General features: G+C 39.6%; 1 protein-coding gene across 1 annotated transcript; it reads left to right on the top strand.

The window, feature by feature from the left end:
• The first annotated feature begins 774 nt into the window (after nucleotides 1-774).
• Nucleotides 775-19,778, top strand: smc1b (structural maintenance of chromosomes 1B). The gene is made up of 25 exons (XM_037768750.1): nucleotides 775-1,015; nucleotides 2,956-3,144; nucleotides 3,629-3,741; nucleotides 4,252-4,455; nucleotides 6,295-6,533; nucleotides 7,178-7,436; nucleotides 7,845-7,985; nucleotides 8,343-8,425; nucleotides 8,614-8,821; nucleotides 10,068-10,253; nucleotides 10,406-10,597; nucleotides 11,587-11,733; nucleotides 12,025-12,162; nucleotides 12,398-12,514; nucleotides 12,875-12,981; nucleotides 13,542-13,683; nucleotides 13,931-14,076; nucleotides 15,395-15,548; nucleotides 15,761-15,859; nucleotides 15,958-16,114; nucleotides 16,329-16,483; nucleotides 17,611-17,762; nucleotides 18,497-18,566; nucleotides 18,973-19,083; nucleotides 19,172-19,778. Exons 1-25 carry the CDS (start codon nucleotides 907-909, stop codon nucleotides 19,277-19,279), a joined length of 3,726 nt encoding a protein of 1,241 aa, XP_037624678.1. The 5' UTR covers nucleotides 775-906; the 3' UTR covers nucleotides 19,280-19,778.
• The last annotated feature ends 713 nt before the right edge of the window (nucleotides 19,779-20,491 follow it).

Genomic DNA, 20,491 nt, shown 5'->3' with positions numbered 1-20,491 from the left:
TATAAATACTCTTTTGCATTCAAAATTGTACTTACGTAAAAGTACCTAAGTATTAGCATCGAAAATAGTACCAAAAGTAAAAGTGCTCATTGTGCATTAATGTGTAATGTGTACTCTAATTTCAATTACTTTATATACTGCTGGGTATTTTTTATCTATGATTTATTAGTTGATATACATTTTGTATTAATAATCTGAATCTGCAAAGTAATTAAAGTTGTCATATAAATGTAGTGGAGTAAAATGTATAAAGTAGCATAAAATGAAAAACACAGTCAATTAAAGTAAAAATAGTTCTTCGTTATTTATACTTCGACTCCACAACATTTAAATATAATTATTATATAAATATTGTAGTTTTCACTGCACTACATTTATTTTAAAGCTTTAGTTACTTTGCTGATTCATATTATTAATACAAAATCTAATCAAAAAATAGATTTTGAGTTATTATTATTATGGATTAAACTACCCAGAAGTATATAAAGTAGTTAAAATGATATCCTCCTTTACCAGCTGCAAACAAACAAATGCATCAGTTATTATAATCCAATACTATCATATATATCTATATATACATAAATATATATATATAAATATATATATATATATATTGTTCTGAAATGAGCCATTCTGCATAATTATTTTTTATATATTTATATTATATTATTAATATACAAAATTAAAGTTATTTTGGTTGTGTTTATGTTTGGCCATGAATAAATAAGGTACATTAACTGATATTAAATGGGGAAAAAGAGTAAAACAACAACAGGGACGTTTTGTGCTTCCAAAGGAGGGAAAGTTGCGCTTCCCGCCTCTCGTTATCCTTCCTGCGCAGTTAAATGACTTTAACCTCTGAAACTGAAATTAGCTGCTCGATTAGCTTCATCAAGTGACATTAAAATGGGGTATCTAAAACAAATAGATATTGAAAACTTCAAGTCATGGCGAGGGAACACAGTCATCGGTCCGTTCATGAGATTTAATTGTATAATTGGAACAAACGGCTCCGGTAAGTGAACTTTTTACACTGCTAGCTAGCTACACTGTAGTTAGCTAACGTTAGCTAACGTTAGCTAACTACAGTGTTAAAAAGTTACAATCAATTTAAACTGTAGACCGTTATTCTACAGTTTAAAAAGAGATGACCGTTACTCTACAGTTTAAAAAGAGATGACCGTTACTCTACAGTTTAAAAAGAGATGACCGTTATTCTATAGGTTTAAAATGAGACGACCGTTATTCTAGTTTAAAATGAGACAACCGTTATTCTACAGTTCAAAATGAGACGACCGTTATTCTAAAGTTTAAAAAGAGACTACCGTTATTCCACAGTTCAACAGGAGATGACCGTTATTCTACAGTTTAAAATGAGACGACCGTTATTCCACAGTTCAACAGGAGATGACCGTTATTCTACAGTTTAAAATGGGACTACTGTTATTCTACAGTTTAAAATGGGACTACTGTTATTCTAGTTCAAAATGAGACGACCGTTATTCTAGTTTAAAATGAGACTACCGTTATTCTACAGTTCAAAATGAGACAACCGTTATTCTAGTTTAAAATGAGACTACCGTTATTCTACAGTTTAAAATGAGACGACCGTTATTCTACAGTTCAACAGGAGATGACCGTTATTCTACAGTTCAACAGGAGATGACCGTTATTCTACAGTTTAAAATGAGATGACCGTTATTCTACAGTTCAAAATGAGACTACTGTTATTCTACAGTGCCAGTTAACGTTAACTAGCTACAGAGCTAGTTAGCTAACGTTAACTAGCTCCAATAACTAACATTTATTTTAAAGCTTTAGTTACTTTGCTGATTCATATTATTAATACAAAAGTAATAACAAAAAAAATGATTTTGAGTTATTATTATGGATTAGCTACCCAGAAGTATATAAAAAAGGTATAAAGTGGCATAAAATGAAAAACACTCACTATAATTATATAAATGTTGTAGTTTTCACTGCACTACATTTATTTTAAAGCTTTAGTTACTTTGCTGATTCAAATTATTAATTCAAAATGTAATCAAAAAATTGATTTTGAGTTATTATTATGGATTAAACTACCCAGAAGTATATAAAGTAGTTAACGTTAACGTTTTTCCCTAGTTAGCTAACGTTAGCTATCGATGCTACTAGCATGTTAGTTTAGTTGAGTTAAGGTTAAGCTAGTTAGCTAAAGTACAACAGCTGCTCTAGCTGACCAACTGGGCCCATTCTGGGATAAAGTTTTGTGTATCCATCATTTTAAGAACCATTTATAAATCACTGAATATAATGTTGGAATTAATTTAAAAAAATAGAGCATCATTATTTTGTGTAAAACATATTTTTGAAGGAACTGATAGCTAACAGTTAATGCTACTTAAATTTAAGCTAACGCTAGGTGAGTTTTGCAAACTAGCTGCTACCCAGCCAACATGGTTATGTGGACCCCACATGGGTTATGCTGGGGGTACCTGGGTACCAAGTGGGTATGGGCTCAGAATGGGAAACACAAATGGCGCCCACTTGGATCAACTAAGTTGGTCCCTAATGGGCTCCACATGTGGGCTACCTGTGTGGGTCCTAGTTGGGTCACTACTGGGAAATTAGTGCATTGGGCCAACACAGAAACTGTGGACAATCCCACTTACAACCCATATTACAGCCCATGGAGTCCCTATGTAGAACCCACATAGAACTTAAAGCTGGGACCAAGATGGGTCTTGGGTATGTTGCCCAGTTGGGGCCCACATGACACCCATTGTAATCCTGCATGGAATCCATGTGGGCAATTGACATTGGGTCATTATGGAACCCGCGGACAATCCCATATAGGGCCCATTTTTCAGCCCATTTACTACCCACATGGGCCCCACATACAAATGTTGGCTGGGATAAAACCCATTGCTTCAGTTATTCAGTGACATACTGAAGATTTTTATATCACACTAGGCAAGTCCAATGTGATGGACGCCCTGAGCTTTGCCATGGGGGAGCGGGTTGCCTATCTCCGGGTGAAGCACCTCAAGGACCTGATATATGGAGCCCACATCGGGCAGCCGGTGGTCGACACTGCCCGCGTCGCCCTGCGGTACTGCGACGACGAGGACCAGGAGACTGTCTTCTGTCGGACCATCTTAGGTCAGTTTAATGAATTTAGCTGTACATTTTATTTATGGCTTTGTAGTTACCTGCTGAGGAAGCCTTTTGTTTTTCAATGGAGGACAGGCTAAGGGGCATACAGTTGTCTAGAAAAGCCTCTTAACGTTACATGTAACGTTAACATATTCATAATAATTAAATGACACAGGCATTTGCAGTAACTGTTAGTGGATTAAGTTTGGTGTTTTTTGGTTCACGAAGATGTTTGCAAGTCCTGGAGTCCTGTGAAGAATTTAAATATAAAAAATGATGTTATTTAGACTAAATTCAGTTCAATTGCTTTATTTTTTAAGTCTATTTCGCATTAAAAAAAAAGATCTTAAACTGTTGCAGAAGAAAGGAAAAAACACATTTTCCCAGGTGACCCTACTAGTATCAAGTAGAAACAAGTACTGTAGTTTTTTATTTGCAAAGTTTCAACTTCTCAGTTGCTGTCATAACTGCCATTCATTGTAATTTTTAGAGAACTCTTCTGAGTATCGCATCAATGGTGTCCGTGTCTCTCTGGCCAAATACCTGGAGGAGTTGGAGAAGATCGGCGTTGTGACCAAAGCTAGAAACTGTGTGGTGTTCCAGGTAAACACTGTCATAAACATTGGTGTAGATACACATGAAAACATGCTGTAATGTAGAGTGTCTGCAGAGATATTTGGGAGATAGTAAGATCAGATACTGTTTACAATATATACATGTATATACCCATTATATTCACGCTTTTCTGCCAAGGCAATTTTCATGCTGTAGCTGAATGAATGTGAAGTGCTGTGACTCAATCAATAATGTAAAAAAATGCTTGATATGGGCACTAAAACATACAAATCGGTGTAGAGAGATGACAAGACAGGATACAGGACAGCACAACACATTATAATACTTTATTTAGGAGAATATACACGGCATTCTCCCTATTTGAAATTAAATTATGAAATTTATTAACCCAGTATCAATCGCATGCGATCCCAAACGCACTAATTTCTGCAACAGAGTTATGTAGGGACTTATTTTAAAAAATTGTGCAGTGCATCGTTGAACCTGGTAGTAATAACATCTACAAACACGGCTGTTACTCATTATGCTCCTCACCAGGGGGCAGTGGAGTCCATCGCACTGAAGGACCCAAAGGAGAGGACCAAGATGTTCGAGTGGATCAGTCAGTCAAGAGAGTATGCTGCAGAGTATGATGTGAAGAAAAAGGCCATGCTGAAGGCCAAAGAGGACACACAGTTTCACTTCAACAAGAAGAAATTTGCTTCTGCCGAGAGGAAACAGGTGTCCCAGGAAAAAATAGAGGTAAAGTCACACACCCAGCTACAGTGGCTTGTTCTCCACAATCCACAAAGTCACCACACACTTGCAGTTACTTTACCTGCCAGCTACTTTCATAACCACTCGCAGACAAATTAAGTGTCTGGCTGAGAGCAGGTGGCTTGTATTAATTTTCCAATCTTGAGGACATAATGCTTCTACAGTATGGTCACTTATGCTGCTGTTGCTGCTCCCTGAATGAGGGGATTTAACTTTCTCCCTGAAAATACAAAAGCAACAAAAACAAAAAGGGCATCCACAAACATCAACACTCCCCATGGAATGACTTTCTTTAAAAGTTTAGCTTTTACTTGAGGTGCTCACAAAACAAACTAGTTTGTCTGACCACGAATGAAGGTAAAATTGTCTCTAGCTGTTCTGACATGAGGTAAAAAAACAGCTTTCATATAGGGGGGTTATCGTTGGGGATAACAGCACACACTTTTGGACAATCTTTCCTCAGAGGCATTCATGTTGGACTTGCTTGTACACACAAAAAGTGACAGATGTAGTTGTGGTTAAACCCTCCGTGAAGTGGATGTGATTGTCACATTGTCGGATTTGGAAGGTTATAAAATTTACTGGACTCAGCCCCTTCCTCGAGGGGGTTTCAGGCGCTGTTGGACCATCAGCCAAGCATTTTGGTTGATGCATACTAACACTTTAACTGCTCTCAGAATGGATTTTGAGCTCAATGAGCCAAGCTACACTTTCTGATGTTGGTGTGCCTGCATTGTGATAAAATGCTGGGGAAGTTTGGACTGCACTCGAGGCACAGGTGGTCAAACTGTGATGCAATGTGAGTGTAAAGTAGCACATTATGATGGATATGAATTGATGTGCTGTATTTCTAAGGCTAGTACTGCAAAATAATGGTCATACGTAGCACATAATGCATATATAACACTTTATGAATTTGGGGAAAGAATGTTCTTGCCATATTTCAGGGGTCAACGCTAATGTTTTTTTTAACTTGCCAGGTTGGCAAAAGTTATACAAATTGTTTCATTTATTAGTTGTTATCAAATAACTCTCAAACTTGCAGCAAACTTTGAATACATAGTTGGAGTTTCGCCCACATCGTCTCTATTGCCACCCAACTAAACTCCTGTTTTCAGGATAACTGAAATGTTTGCTTGCACATAAGCCCATAAACTTTGTTTTTACCCGCCGCTGGATTTTTACCTGCACGATCAGTACTGTGCATGTGCAACCATCAACAGAGATGAGAAGGAAGCGAGATAGCTCAAGTTTCAACTCTAATTTAATTATAGAGCACATTTAAAAACAACAAAAGTTGACCAAAGTGCTGTACATTGGTAAAACAGCAATACAATATATAAGAAGGTTCACTCCTTAGCTACTTCCATCATCATCATTAGTTTAATTCTTTTTTACCATTTGCCTGATCGGGCAAGTGAATACGATTTACTAGCCCGACCTGGCATTTTTATTGCCCCGTCAAGCCTTATTGTTGAGCCCACCTTATTGTGAGCTAAGGCCACAAATTCATAGTCTACCCAGTGCTGGGACCGCTACTCTGGAAAACCACCTGGTAATTTTTTGAAACTTTACTCTTTTGGTTTATTTGAACTTTCGTCCTCTAAAGATGCTTTATGCTGGCTTTCATTCTGGGGTGCAGCCCATGCTGTCTCTGTCTCTCTTACAGCAGAAAGAAGTTTATGGTGCCCTAAATTACTGATGTATGTGTGCTCACAGGAATTGACTGTTTAGTATCAACTGGACTTTAGTTAAGTGGCCTTAGTTTCTCTTCAGCTTTCCTGTCCATCGATTAACTGGTTCCCCCACCTCCTACTTTTCCAGGCCCAGAAGTACCAGGCGCTGTTGGACGACCTCCACCAAAACCGCCTGCAGCTGAGTCTGGCTGAGCTCTACTCTAATGAGAAGGGCATCAACGCTGTCAGCAACAACCTGAGAGAGAAACAGCAGGCTGCGGCTGCTAAGAACAATAAAGTGGTGAACGCGGAGCAGACGGTCAAAACCGACAAGAAGGAACATGGACGACTCACCAGAGAGCAACAGCACATAGAGAAGGAGATCCGGTGTGTGTGTGTGTGTGTGTGTGTGTGTGTGTGTGTGAAATTTATAACTGGGGAACAACAGTATTAACCGTTACATAGCTAACAGATATATTTAATTTGTTTTGTTTCTCCATGTAGGGAAGTTTAAAAGGCAAGCCTCTGATGATAGCATCTGTTTAGCTCTAATGGGACTGGCATATAATATAAACACATTGATGGTAGGGGTGGGAAAAAAATCGATTCACCTATGTATTGCAATTATTTTTTTACGAATTTGAAATCAATTTTTTAATGCCAGAATCAATATATTTGCTTCATTTGAGTCTATGCGGAGGTAAAAGGAAGTTACTGCTTTTAATGTTGTAGTCTGATTAACGCGACGTCATATTCGTCCTGTGTCGTACAACCAAAACAAACCGGCAGCGAGCCAAAATGCCAAACAGCGGAGGGTCCGCGTGGATACGACCTGCACTCTCACATTTTTTAAACGCTACAGGTACAGTAAAGTATGGGAACACTTTGGGTTTGGTGGACAGGAAACGTTATCGTATTGCGGTAACGTGCAGTCAAGCCAGCCGTCACTGTCATCTCCGTGCCAACAATGCCAACAATATTGGTGGCCTATGCCATTAACTAGAATTATCTTCTCTCATTCTGTCACTCAGCGCCCAGGAGCAAATCCTGTCCCAGTGTCGGTCCCAGTACATCAAAGCCAAGGTAAACACCTTCCATCACATGACGAAGGCGGACGAGGTCCGTAATGCCCTGAGGAAGAGTAGGAAGCAGATGGCTGGTAAAGAGCAGGAGCTAGCAGACGGACAGCAGGAGATCTCTGAGCTGGAGAGGACCTGGAGGAACTATGAGAAGCAGGTCCTGGAGAAGGGAGCCTCCCTGGAGAGAGACATCGAGCTGGATGAGGATCAGGTGAGTCTGTGTCAAACAACAGCAACTCTTAACGTTAACTAGCTCTCCTCCTGCTGATTTCAACAGAGATTTGTTATTTGCAATGAAGCATTATCGGGAAAGTCACATTTTCTATGGTCTCCGTGACGCTGTTTGTCTCGAGTCCTGACGGTACCTGCGGTACTGTAGAAAAACAAGTATCGTCACGTTTTCAGAATTTTTGGCATCAACTTGGTATCAAAGTATCAGTTCTCATGACATCCCTAGTGGCAAAATTGTACATGTCACTGGGTTGGTTATCCTATTCTTTTGTTAAGAACAGTTAACAATCACATGAATTAACTGCAGATACCTCAAACTCACAAGGGACAAAATACCTGACTTTGTCATAACACCATCAGTGTGTATTTGCATGTGTTTCTGCTACAGTTAGAGCGATACAAAGAGCTGAAGGAGCTGGCCCGAAAGCAGGGGGCTGTCCTCAGCCAGCAGGCAGAGAAAGTGCACTGGGAGGTGAGAGCAGACAACGAGAAGATGGCTTTCGACCAGCGCCGCAAGAAGGAAGTGGAGGTACTGTCAGTGGCACATTTGTGCTGCAACTACACATCTTTGAAGTTAATGACCATGGGCTGTAAGTCCAATATTCACTCTCTTTTAGCTCCGTTTTTGATCTCTACCAACTCCTGAGGGAAATATTTGGCGCTTTTTGCTTCTAAATGCTTCACTGTGTTCACCAGCTAGTCGCTAACTTTGTCTGCGGTTTGGTGCTGAGCAGGGAGTGTACAGTGGTTTTTTTTAGGTTTCTCGCTGAAATCTGCTGCCTGTTGCGGCCGAAAATGACACAAGAGCAGTGAAAGTGAATCAAAAGTAAAATTTTAATTATAGCCGCTTTAAATTTGACCACTCTTTGAACATCATCTGTTGTAGGTTGGCATCAGGAACCACCAGACTCAGCTGGAAGATTTGACACGCAGAACAGAGAAGCTAGAGGAGTACACCAAGTCCTGCGAGTACGTCATGTGCACACCTTTTACCACATGGCTGTACAATGTAATGCCTGTCTGTTCCTGACTGTCAGGGAGGTGTTGATTGAACTCAATGGTTATTTATCAGTGAAAAATTATATACTTTCTGAAATCAGGAGGTTTCATCACATAAGGAAACTGAGCATTCTTTATAGAGTTACTGCATGTTTCAGGTCGTCCCTTGAAGAGTACCGTCAGCGGGAGGAGAGCCTCAGTGCAGAGCTGCAGCGGGGCCGCCAGCGCAGCGAGGAGGTGAACCAGGAGCTTGGCCAGGTGCTGGACGAGCTGGGGAACGCCCATCTGGACAGCCAGGAGAGCAGAAGCCAGCTGAAGCGCAAAGAGCTGCTGGATAGGCTCCGCAGACTCTACCCTGAAGCTGTGGTAAGAGACCGAAGGGCAAAATGAGTAGGGTTAAGTGAAGAGGGATCTGCAGTGAGAGGCAGGAGACGGAAGGAGTTACTTGTTTTGGAAACACTATGTCTCTACTGAAATGGCCTGCGTTGAATATAAAGTGAGAGATGGACACAAATGGAAGTTCATTTAATCCAGCACACAGATTTTGAGAGCAATCTCAAACTTTTTCATGTCAAGGACCTCCAAAATCGATGTACAATAGACCACAGACCATGGATGTATTACAGGTTGTGTCCTGTGCTTTTGCCCTGCGTGTTAGTAAATAGCCTACAACTACGATAAATTCTGTTTATGATGTGCTACTAACACTACTATCTACTGGCCGATAGCCGGTTGTTTGGGATCAGAGATGTTAATACATCTACCACGGTACAGGCTTACAGCATACAGCCCATGGGTGTATTATAAGATAATAAAAGTGATGAATTACAGCCAATATATCCACCATTACATCCACTATTATTCCTGTGGGTCTGCTGCACGTTTATTATGGTGAGGAAAATGTTGGCTAGTAATTATTAATTAAAATAATTATGGCTATTTTGCTTGAGTTTATATGATAATGGCATGTAACAGAGTTTATGTATTCTTATATTGCTAAAAAAGCTAAGAGAGCTTGTGAAACATAGAGGCCTAGCTTGCTTCAGCATTCCTATTGGCGGTGCGAATGCAAACAGAAAAAAAGCCTTTGAATGCATGTGGTTCTCGGGGAAGCGTTCTTCTCGGGGAGTCCTATTAGCTGGAAGTTCCTGCTCCCAGCAGCAGGATCAGCACCTTGGAGAGCGCCACGGTGCACAGCCCTGACAGTAACATCAGTCAACTCCTTGATTTCAAACACCCCCCCATGCTCAATCCAGTTTCCTGGAAGATGATATAGTCTCTATAAATCAAAAGACATTTTTGTCCCTCAAGCATCATTAAAATATACAGTAGCTATAAACCACTTTAGTACATGATCATTCATCATTTAGATCTTAATCATTTCAAGTCCCATGTCTGTCTTCATTCTTACAGAGGGCTATTTTTTGTGCCACTCATAATGTCTGGCTGCAACTTTAGAGAGCGATTAGTTATATTTCAGAATTTCCTCTCAGAAATTATTTTTAATTATCAGCCATTACTCACTAATTTTGAAGTTCAGAAAGCCTTTCGTTCTATCTGTGGAAATTATTCCGAAACCATTTCTTTTCTTTACTTATCATTCCTGTCCCAGTTTGGCCGTCTGTCTGACTTGTGCAGCCCCATCCATAAGAAGTACCAACTGGCTGTCATCAAGGTGTTTGGCCGCTACATGAACGCCATCGTAGTGTCCACAGAGAAAGTGGCCCGTGACTGTATCAGTTTCATCAAGGAGGAACGAGCCGAACGTGAGACCTTCCTGCCCATTGACTACTTGGATGTAAGTACTTTGTTTTTAGATGGTTGAAAATGTGAAATAGTAAAGAGGGTGAAGTGTCTTTCAGTGTGCAGAAGCATTTCTTTGCCAATCATAGTAGCACACACGCATGGCATATGTAGTGTCTATGATAACCATCACTACTGTGTGCCCAGGTGAGTCCTCTGAGTGAGCGGCTGAGGGAGGTGCCCGGTGCCAAGATGGTGACCGATATTGTACAGGTTAACGCTGCCACAGGTGCCGCCCAGCTGAGGAAAGTGGTGCAGTTTGTCTGTGGCAACGCTTTGGTGTGTGAGACCATCAAAGAAGCAAGGAGTGTGGCCTTTGACGGAGCAACTCGCATTAAGGTAAGCTTTTTTTATTAAAACTAGACCATGGGAAAAAGTTAAATCATACACTCTAGGGACTTTTAGATCGGGAAATATCTAAATTAACACAGAAAAAATGTCTGATTTTCAGCATGTATGTAGTCAGAGATGTCCTGAAGTCAAATATATCAGGATCATTGTCAGGAATTATTCATTACATTTTTTTCCAGCAACCCAAAAATCAAAGAATAGACATTTCCCTCACAAATTAGTGGATTTTCTTTTTAATTGATAAGGGACATGTAATGTTTTATACTTCTGGTGAATATAATCCAATCAATCTTATTTCTATATATGTATTTTGTATAAACAGTTCCCTTTGTTAACACCTAATTTTGAAAACCAGATATCAAACGAAGTCCATCGCTAGCTCTCCCGTCATCTCTGTTCTCTTTATACATCCATGGTCAGCTCCATCGGGGCTGTTTGAATGCATTTAACATAAATGGCAGTATATGGGTGTTCTACAGTTGTAGCGTCGGCCGATTTGACCACGGAGATGAGAGTGACGGCTGGCCGCAATACCGTAATACGATAATGTTTCCATGACAGAGTTAGCATGCAGCTTTAGTCATGATGTCTAGCTCTGCTTTTCCTGGCAATGTGTGAAACCCAAAGTGTTTCCATACTTAACTGTATGTGTAGTGTTTACCACTTTGGATTTAATATGGGAGGCTTCAGGTCGTATCCATGTGGACCCTTCGCCGTTTTCTACTTTCTCATTTTGGATGGCTGCGGCTATGGTTTAGACAGATACGGAGCGGATAGGATGTCAGGTTACTCAGACAGAGTTTTTTTTTCCACCCCTAGTAAGTAATAATGTCACTTGGAAGAGACAACATTATAAATCTTCTAAAATCCAAACAGGCCTATCCAATATTATCACTTGCAGCCCCCAAGTTGCTTACTGACTGACATGTTGGCCTTTCCTGCAGAGCAGACATGTCATCAGATGTGTTTTTCTGTAGACGGTATCTCTGGACGGGACGTTGTTTACAAAGGCAGGCGTGATCTCTGGAGGCTCCAGTGACCTGCGGACCAAAGCTCGCTGCTGGGACGAGAAGGACATGATGCGGCTGAAGGAACGCAAGCACCAGCTGACAGCAGAGATACGCGTGAGTCAACACACACAAAATGTCAAATATTTAGGAAAATCTTACCATGTAAACTTCAGGGCCTTTAAAGTCTTGAATTTCCTGGCCTGTCTACACATAACTCAAAAATTGCTTCACTGGTTTTGTTGTTTGTGTTGTTGTCATAAATTATGTCCTGTCATATGCACACTGTGCATTAATTGCTGAATTATTTTGTCAAGAACGAGACACACAAATGGGCTGAAATTGCTTTTTAAGAGTGCATAATTTATTCGCAATTAACTTTCACTTTATGTTTTGGTCCTGTGACAGGATTTGATGAGGCTGAGGCGGAAGGACTCAGACCTGAAACAGATCATTGCTCAGGCTCAGGGCGCTCAGACCCGCCTCAAATACTCCAAAACTGAGCTGGAAAACCTTCGGAAGAAAAACATCCCTAAATGTCAAGCGGTAGGGACCCAGAACTGTGACTTTCTGAAATGTAATATCATAATTGAGGCCGTGTTCTTTGACATGGCTCAACTCTATGTGTGCATGTAAATCTGAGCCCCTGGTGTATCATTATCATTATTGAAATCCCAAAGTATATGAGATTTACAAGGATATATTGTGTCATGGCAACACAGGAAGCAGAGATGAATTTAAAGTACTTACTCATTTGTCATCTCCTGTCGATTGTTTTCAGGAGATTTCTCGTATGGAGAGTGAGTTGGCAAACCTGGACTCTCAGATCCAGATGCAGCTGGAAGATGTGGAGGTGAAGGATGCAAAGATGAGGAAGATCAGAGACCAGATCGACCAGGTGCTGCTGTCTCCACACTTCTGTCTGTGTGTCTTTGGTTTCTCCAGCCTGAACTGATTCTCTCATTTTCAGGAGATGTTTGTATTTTCCTGCTGTTGTTCCTAATTCAGTTGCTCTCAGGCAGGTCGTCTAACGGGAGGCTTTGACACACATGTAGTGGCTCTTCTTTTTGTTTTTGTGTTTGAGAGTTTGTACCCAGTTGAATGGTGAAATAAGTTATTATCATTACATTTAAAGACTCGATAGTCTAACAATGGCATGTTAGTGCTAGAAAAAAAATGTTTTTATTGAAAATAAATACATTTTAAATCTATATAAAATGGACTTGACTAAATAGTGTATATGCTCTTGTGTATTTAGATGGAGGACTTGGTTTTTTCTGACTTCTGTGCTGAGATCGGTGTGGACAGCATCAGAGAGTACGAGCAGGAGCACCTGAAACAGAAGACAGAGCTTGAGAGGAAGCGGTACGACAAACCACACAGTAGTATCTTCAATACTGTACTCAATGTGCTGAATTTAACCAGCCAAATCTGTGGTGGTGAATATTAGGGATGGGTCATGATTTTCTATTTTTTTTAACAGTAAATAAATTATAAAAAATTGACTAGTAAGTGAATGACATGGAGAATAGCTTTCCAGTACTATGATTTTAAGTGAGGAAATCTGTATGATTTTAGAACAGTAAGAAAAAAACATATTTTAAATGTTTTTTTATACAATCAGGGTGTGATTCTAATAACTAAATATCTGTAACAGTTGCAAAAATAAAAGATTAGCTATTTTTTAGGTTTCCAACAACATCTTATCACGTTGCATTTGTGATAAAAAATATTGTAACGGTGTCCAAGAGATCCAGTTTTTATTTTATAAAATTCCTTCTTAGTCTTCCTTTATTGGTTTAACTTTCTAAAGGATCTTTGTTATTACACTAAGTGTTTTAATACAATGCAATTATACCTTTAGCTACACAGTATCGCAAAACATAATATCGCGATACCTCTACTTGATATGTCTCTCCTTCCAGGCTGGAGTTTGAGACTCAGTGCACTCGCTTGAATGCAACACTGGAGTACGAAGAAGGACAACTGGAGCAGCAGAAGAAGAAGCTCCACCAAATGCAGGACATCTTCGACAAGGAGGAGAGAACCGTGGCCGAGCAGAGGAAGGTGGTCATCTCAGACATTCATCCTGTGTTATGTCCCCTGTAATATGTTGTCCAGAATGATGATGGTTTAGTTGATAACGAACATGGTTAATATTAATTGCCCACCTCCTCCTGGAATATCGATTTCCTCCAAATTAGATTTAAGAATAAGTCTGTATTTAGGGCTATGTCTGGACACACTGTGGATGATGTGAAATTAAACATTTCAGCAGACTTTTTCAGTCTGATGTTTCCACTCTCCTCACCAGGATGAGGAGAAGATGCTGACGGAGGTGGAGGAGGGTCAGAGCAAACTGCTGGAGCTGAAGAACCAGCTGCTGTCTAAGAAGAGCCAGGTGGCTGCTGCCAAAGTTGAGCTGGACCAGAAAACCCAGAGCCTCAAAGAGATCAACAGGTAATAATACTAATTATAACTACACTAATACTACTAACTGTGCTGTTGTGCTATTATTACTGCTGCTATTTGCTGCTGTTTTAGTGTTTCCCTGTACAAACGTCTAGGAAAGGTCGCAAAAAAAGGGGACCCCAACACCATAAATAAAACATTAAAAATTGCCATTACTGCTAATTAATTTACAGATCTCTTAAGACGCAGATTAACACTAGATAACTAAAACTATGATCCAAGGTTGTTTTCGTCTGTAGTATTTGTAAAATCATTAGTTAAACTGAATTAATATGAAAAATTATGATCTGTTATGACATTTTGAGGATCTTGAGGTCACAAGGAAACATCATTTCTATAGGATCTTGCCTCTGCAATGTGAAAATGCTAATATTCTGTCTATATGCCTTCGTTCCGGCGACAGCCGTGGCCAAAGGCATTATGTTTTCAGGTCTCCTGGAGGGAATTTCACTACATCTGGCACAAACATCCACTTGGACTCGAGGATGAACTGATTAGATTTTGATGGTCAAAGGTCAAACTAGGGATGTGACAAGTACCGATACTGAGGTACCAAGTCGATGCCAAAATTTTGAAAACGTGATGGTACTCGTTTTTCTACAGTACCGCAGGTACCACAGGTACCGAGATCAGGGATCAGACGGTGGGCAGCACAGTCCTGCTAGGCTAAATAACGGAGCTAACAGCTAATGTACGGAGGTTGCTTTGAGTTACTGTACATTATGATTCGTTGAAACTCTATTCAGTAAAAATTAGTATTGGGCGAAGGTAAATTATAACGCTATCATGATGTGTTCAAATATAATCTAGTAAAATGTAGTTTTTGGCGAGAAACTTGAGGCAGATCATCAGGGATTAATAATAACTTTGTAAAAAACAGTTAAAAACAACGGTTATAAAGTAGTGCAGGTTGAAGTACATGGGATTTTTTTAGGAGTTTTGTTTTTGTTTTTTACCATGGTATTGAATCGTGGAATTTCACTGGTATTGGTATCGACTACTAAATTCCTAGTATCGTGACATCCCAAGTTCAAAGGTCACTGTGAGCTCACAAGTTATAACTCAAGACTTCTGATGCTAATTATGACAATTTCACAGAAATGTCTAACAAGATAAAATAATGAAGTGATGACATTTTGGACAGACATGGATGTAAACTGAACTTGACTGGTTGGCGGAGGCATACAACCGCAAGACTGTAATTCTAGTTTAAGAATGTCTAGATTTCTTTTGACCAAAATGATCAAATCCTACAGGAAGACACAGTTTGGGTGAGCACTTTTTTTTCTGTCTCTCTTTCTGTCAGAGAGTTGGTGAAGCTTCAGCGAGAGGTGATGTGTGCAGAGACGGCCTTGGAGCAGAAACGCTTGGCCAGACACAACTTGCTGCTGGCCTGCAAGATCCAGAGTCTGCCCCTCACTTTGCTGTCAGGGAGCCTGGATGAAATCAGTGAGGTGCAGGTAAGACACAGAGAACTGACTGTTCTTTGACTATTCTGAATTACCATTTCAACACCACAACAATTTTGGAAAAGTACTGGATATTGATTTAAACTGTAGAAACCCTCACATTACAGTAATGAAGACTGAGAAACCCTGCTGATTTTTAAGAAACTAAAGAAGTAATGAAACGACTTGTCTTACCTGATGACTGAATCTTCTCTTCTGTGCAGCTGGACACAGAATCTGAAGGCACTTCAACCAGCATGCACATCTATGAGAGGGAGGCACAAGTAGTTATCGACTACTCTGGCCTGGACGCAAAAATCAGGGCGAGACGTCAAGCCTTATTATTGTCCTAATTTCCTCTTAGTGCTGTTTATTCCTGCAGAAATGCATCTACTATAACATGCATTGAATTTGTGTACAGAGGCTGCAGGCTGAGGAGGAGGTGGAGGCCTTCTTGGAGAGGCTGAAGGAGTCGATCTCCTCCACAGAGGGAGTGCTGCAACGCACCACAACCCCAAACCTGAAAGCTCTGGCAAAGATGAGGGAGGTGAAGGACAAGTTACAGGGAGTGACAGACGGTATGTTGTTGTTCAATGCATCTATGAATGAATGTTTATATATTAACATCTTATTTACAAGATTTACATGTTCTGTTATTAATAAATGTGTCAGAGTATGGGTTTAGTTCTTTTCTCAATGGTCAGCTATCTTCAGCGTTTCTACCTGAGTTGTAATACGATAATCAAAGTACTACGACTGCTGAGTCAACTTTGTTTCCTGTCTCTCATTCAGCGTTTGATGCCAGCACCAAAGTAGCCAAATCATGCAGTCGGGAGTTTGAGAAAGTCAAAGACCAACGCTTGAACCTCTTCATCCAGTGCTTTGAACATGTGTGTGTCGTTATCGATCAGATCTATAAAAGAATGTGCAGGAACAACAGCGCCCAGGTGAAGAAACAAAACTCTCAACCACTGAAACACACTCTCAAGTTTCTCTGTTTTTATTGTGTTTATCTGCATTTGAGTCGTTTATCTTCCCTCCCCCACAGTCATGTTTGTAAAAAAAGTACTCTTAACATTCGCTTTACTTGACTATACTTGACAGACTTAAAGGGTAACTTTGGTATTTTTCAACCTCGACCCTATTTTCCAGTATTGAGGGAGAGCGCTGTAAACGGCTGCTGCTCACAGACTGCAATATGGTGCTATCGGGGCAAGCTGGCACCGTCATTTATGTCCACTAAAAGTGCTTTGTTTTGCCATGACAGGCTCTGATTGTTATTATAAGTGTCTGACATTACGGAAAGAGTCTCACTCAAGGAGAAGTCTTGTTCTGAATACTGGCGAAGTGACGTATTACTGGAAGACCATGGTGGAATAGTGGAATACATCCATGGTGGAAAAGCGAGCGTCAGTTGGGCAGTTTGTTGTGTTTGAGTACAGAAAGCGTAGCTTAATGTTATCTAAAAGATTTTCAATGTCAAAGCTGAATATTTAGATGATTTCCACAATGTAGATGAGGCTTTTGAATCCGATGGCCATCCGTATTTATTTGAACCAGAGTATACGGATATTCAGATTTCACAACGAGACTTCTCCTTGAGCGGGACGTGGACACAAAAACAAACAGACCGGATCAAGAGAAAGGTAAGAAAAACGTTTTATTTCTCTGTAGGGTCCTATCCATGATCTTTGTCAGACACTTATAATAACAATCTGAGCCTGTCAGTGGCAAAAACAAGCACTTTTAGTGGACGTAACGTCACATTAACACTGCTCACTTGCCCTCGCAGCTTGTTTCACGGCTGCCGGTTACAGCGTTCTCCCTCAATACTGGAACAATTTCAAAAAACGTTCCCATTATTCACCTAGACACAAAAACATGGGGAAATAGGGTCCAGGTTGAAAAATATTGAAGTAACCCTTTAAACATAACCAACTAGTAGGGTTTGTGTGCACTTCACATGTGATTTACTATACATTGAACTGTTTAAAAGTGTATATATACATCTACACTAAAAGTGCCCAACACACAGTGTGGCTTAAATGACAAGATCCTGCTGTGTATGCTCCAGGCCATTCTGAGTGCAGAGAATCCAGACGAGCCATACCTCGGCGGCATCAACTACAACTGCGTAGCGCCGGGGAAACGCTTCATGTCCATGGAGAATCTGTCTGGTGGAGAGAAGGTCATCGCTGCCCTCGCCCTGGTGTTTGCCATCCACAGGTAACGCTGGGCTTGCAATGAAAACAGACTAGATTACATTACAATACAACAGTTTAAAATAGGGGAAACTGGTGTAAAAGTAGAGGTTAGACAATAAGATAAATCACTCAAGATACTAAAAGCACCAGATAACAAGTAGAATAAACAGAAGAGTAAGTATTTAATGACAGATTAACATACCACCATCCTATTTCCCCAAAATCATTTAACACAATCTGTGTTTGCTAGATATTAATTTAGCTGTACAGATGGATAATTATCCTGCCACAGCTATAAAAACAAAAATAAAACCGTAATTTGCACAGCTGCTGACACACCATGAAATATCTTTCAGAAACTACAATTCTTCATAGAGAAAAAGACCCTGTAGACTTGGGCTACTTACCTTGTAATGACTTTTTAAACTGATGAATGGACTAATAAGGGAAAGGTTATGTAATCTGGAGAGCCTGTTGATCCTCTCCTCTTTCATATTATTAACTTTATGCAAAGATCTCTCCTCTAAAGAGACACTTGACACCTCCCTGAATCCATCATCGCTGCTTCTTTTTTATTATATTTTGTACTGAAACGTTTGTTCCTTTGTAAATTAAATACTTCATCACCTCGTCTGATACTTCTTTCCTTCTGAAGCACTTTCCCCACATTATCTAATACTTGTTGCATCAGACATTTGACCCACATCGCTGGTTCACTGTGTCTTCTGTTTGGCACACTGGTGTCATGTCTCTCAGCTTCCGCCCAGCTCCCTTCTTCATCTTGGACGAGGTGGATGCAGCGCTGGACAACACTAACATTGGCAAGGTACGATTCCAGCTGCATCCAGGGCTCACAATGAATTAGGGCTGTACCGAATGATGTCTTTTTTCTTTTTTTTTTATTCAAAGCTTCTATTCATTGAGGTTTTACAATGAAGCTTCAAATATTTGTCTTCATATTTTATGATTTCATTGCCCTAACAAAAAAAAAAGTCTTGAACAAATTCCTCAATTTATAAAAAGTTATTCATTGGATTAAATGAGTTAGTCTTTTTTTATTTTTATAAAGGCAGGGTGGGCGATCTTGAGGAACTACCAAGAGTACACTAGTAATTATTACGTTTTTTTTGTTTTTTTTTATATATGGTTTGAGTGTATTGAACTGTGCACTATTATCTTATTTATATGAATTATATCTGTGCATACCTTGTGGGTGTTTTGTTTGTATCCAGGTGACCAGTTTCATCAGAGAGGAGTCCAGGGAGAACATGCAAATCATTGTCATCTCCCTGAAAGAGGAGTTTTTCTCCAAGGCCGACGCTTTGCTGGGAGTCTACTCAGATGTAACAAACTTTAATAAATAACATGTTGAAGAAGAACTCTTTAATTTGTCTTGACAATGCAGTTACTACGGTATTCTTTTCTTTACAGTTCACTCATGCAGAAAGCATGTACAGCAGCACTTTGACCCTGGACCTGCGACCCTACCCTCTGCTTGAAGAGGACAACGGGAAACAGGCGGACACGGAGAAGACTTGAGTAGCCTGGAAAGACCTGCATCAAGCCCCTCGTATTTATGTCTCTTGCATTTTTGTTCTTGGAGCATATCAGTTGTTCTCAGTGTTTTCGCCTTTTGACTTGATGTACAGGAAAAGCACTTATCTTAAACACAAAATGGTGATTTCTATGTTCAATTATAGGCTGTTTTACTAAATAGATTTTACTTAAAAAGAAGTTTATGAGCTTGTTCTGTGTTTATATCTACCTATATATGCGTGTTTTATCAATAACAAGTCCAACAAAGACAGTCTTAAATACAGCAGTGTTACTCCTACAAATCGTTAGAAGGCAAATACAACAGCCTTAAAAGAGAACTCTGTTCATGTTTCTAAAATGTTGATGTTGTTTATGTCTGTTAATTATACAGTTGGTATATTACTTGTTTTTATACTTGTTAATTTTAAAAGAGTTTTGTATTACAGTTGTGCTTTTAAGCGTGACTTTTGTGCTGTTCATTAAATCTACAGAGTTAAAGATGTATTTGCATATCTGTTGTTTGTATCATGTGGAGGTCTGAATTGGCCACACAGGGGCACAATTGCACTACAAAGTGCTGGAAGAAGTATTGAGATATTTTACTACAGTAAAAGTAGCACTACCACAATTTAAATAAAATACCCTGTTAGAAATAAAACACTATGGATAGTGATGATACTTACATAAAGAAAAGTGAGTATTTAAACTATGAAATACTATTGCTACGACAGAGTATTAGGGCCACATTGAGGGGAAAAAATATCTGAGAATAAAGTCAATTTTACGAGAAAAAAAGTAATTTCCTCCTCCGCAAGTGAGGCAATTTCCTCCAGGTCTGTGTGGTTCTTTCTTCTCATAATATTGCGACCTTTTTCTCGTAAACTTATGACGTTATTCTCATAGTATTACGATTTTTTTTCCTGTAAACTTATGACTTAATTTTCATAATGTTATGATTTGTTATCTTTCACTTTTTTCCCTCAATGTGGCCCTAATACTCTGTTGTATATTACTGTACTTGATGTTTGGTGTTACAGGGTTAGGATGGGAATACTTCCTCCTCCACTGACAATAATTGTGGGTGTGGGGGGGATATTAGAGGTTTACTGTTGACTTGTCTGCTGTGTCTTGTTTATTTATTTCATTTCATTTCCAAATTTATTTCGAACATGTAGAATACAAAAAAATAAAATAAAAAAGTCAGAAACAAGTAGT

The sequence above is a fragment of the Sebastes umbrosus genome, chromosome 4 (genome assembly GCF_015220745.1).
Source record: "Sebastes umbrosus isolate fSebUmb1 chromosome 4, fSebUmb1.pri, whole genome shotgun sequence".
NCBI classification, from domain to species: domain Eukaryota; kingdom Metazoa; phylum Chordata; class Actinopteri; order Perciformes; family Sebastidae; genus Sebastes; species Sebastes umbrosus.
The sequence above is the reverse complement of the archived record's forward strand: the minus strand, read 5'-3'. Positions and strand labels throughout refer to the sequence as shown.

Excerpts from the sequence above, each read along its gene's own strand:
- smc1b (XM_037768750.1), top strand. The coding sequence starts at position 907 with ATGGGGTATCTAAAACAAATAGATATTGAAAACTTCAAGTCATGGCGA. Across the intron at positions 12,515-12,874 it reads TCAGAGACCAGATCGACCAG|ATGGAGGACTTGGTTTTTTC; the intron begins GTGCTGCTGTCT and ends TTGTGTATTTAG. Across the intron at positions 15,860-15,957 it reads GCCTGGACGCAAAAATCAGG|AGGCTGCAGGCTGAGGAGGA; the intron begins GCGAGACGTCAA and ends ATTTGTGTACAG.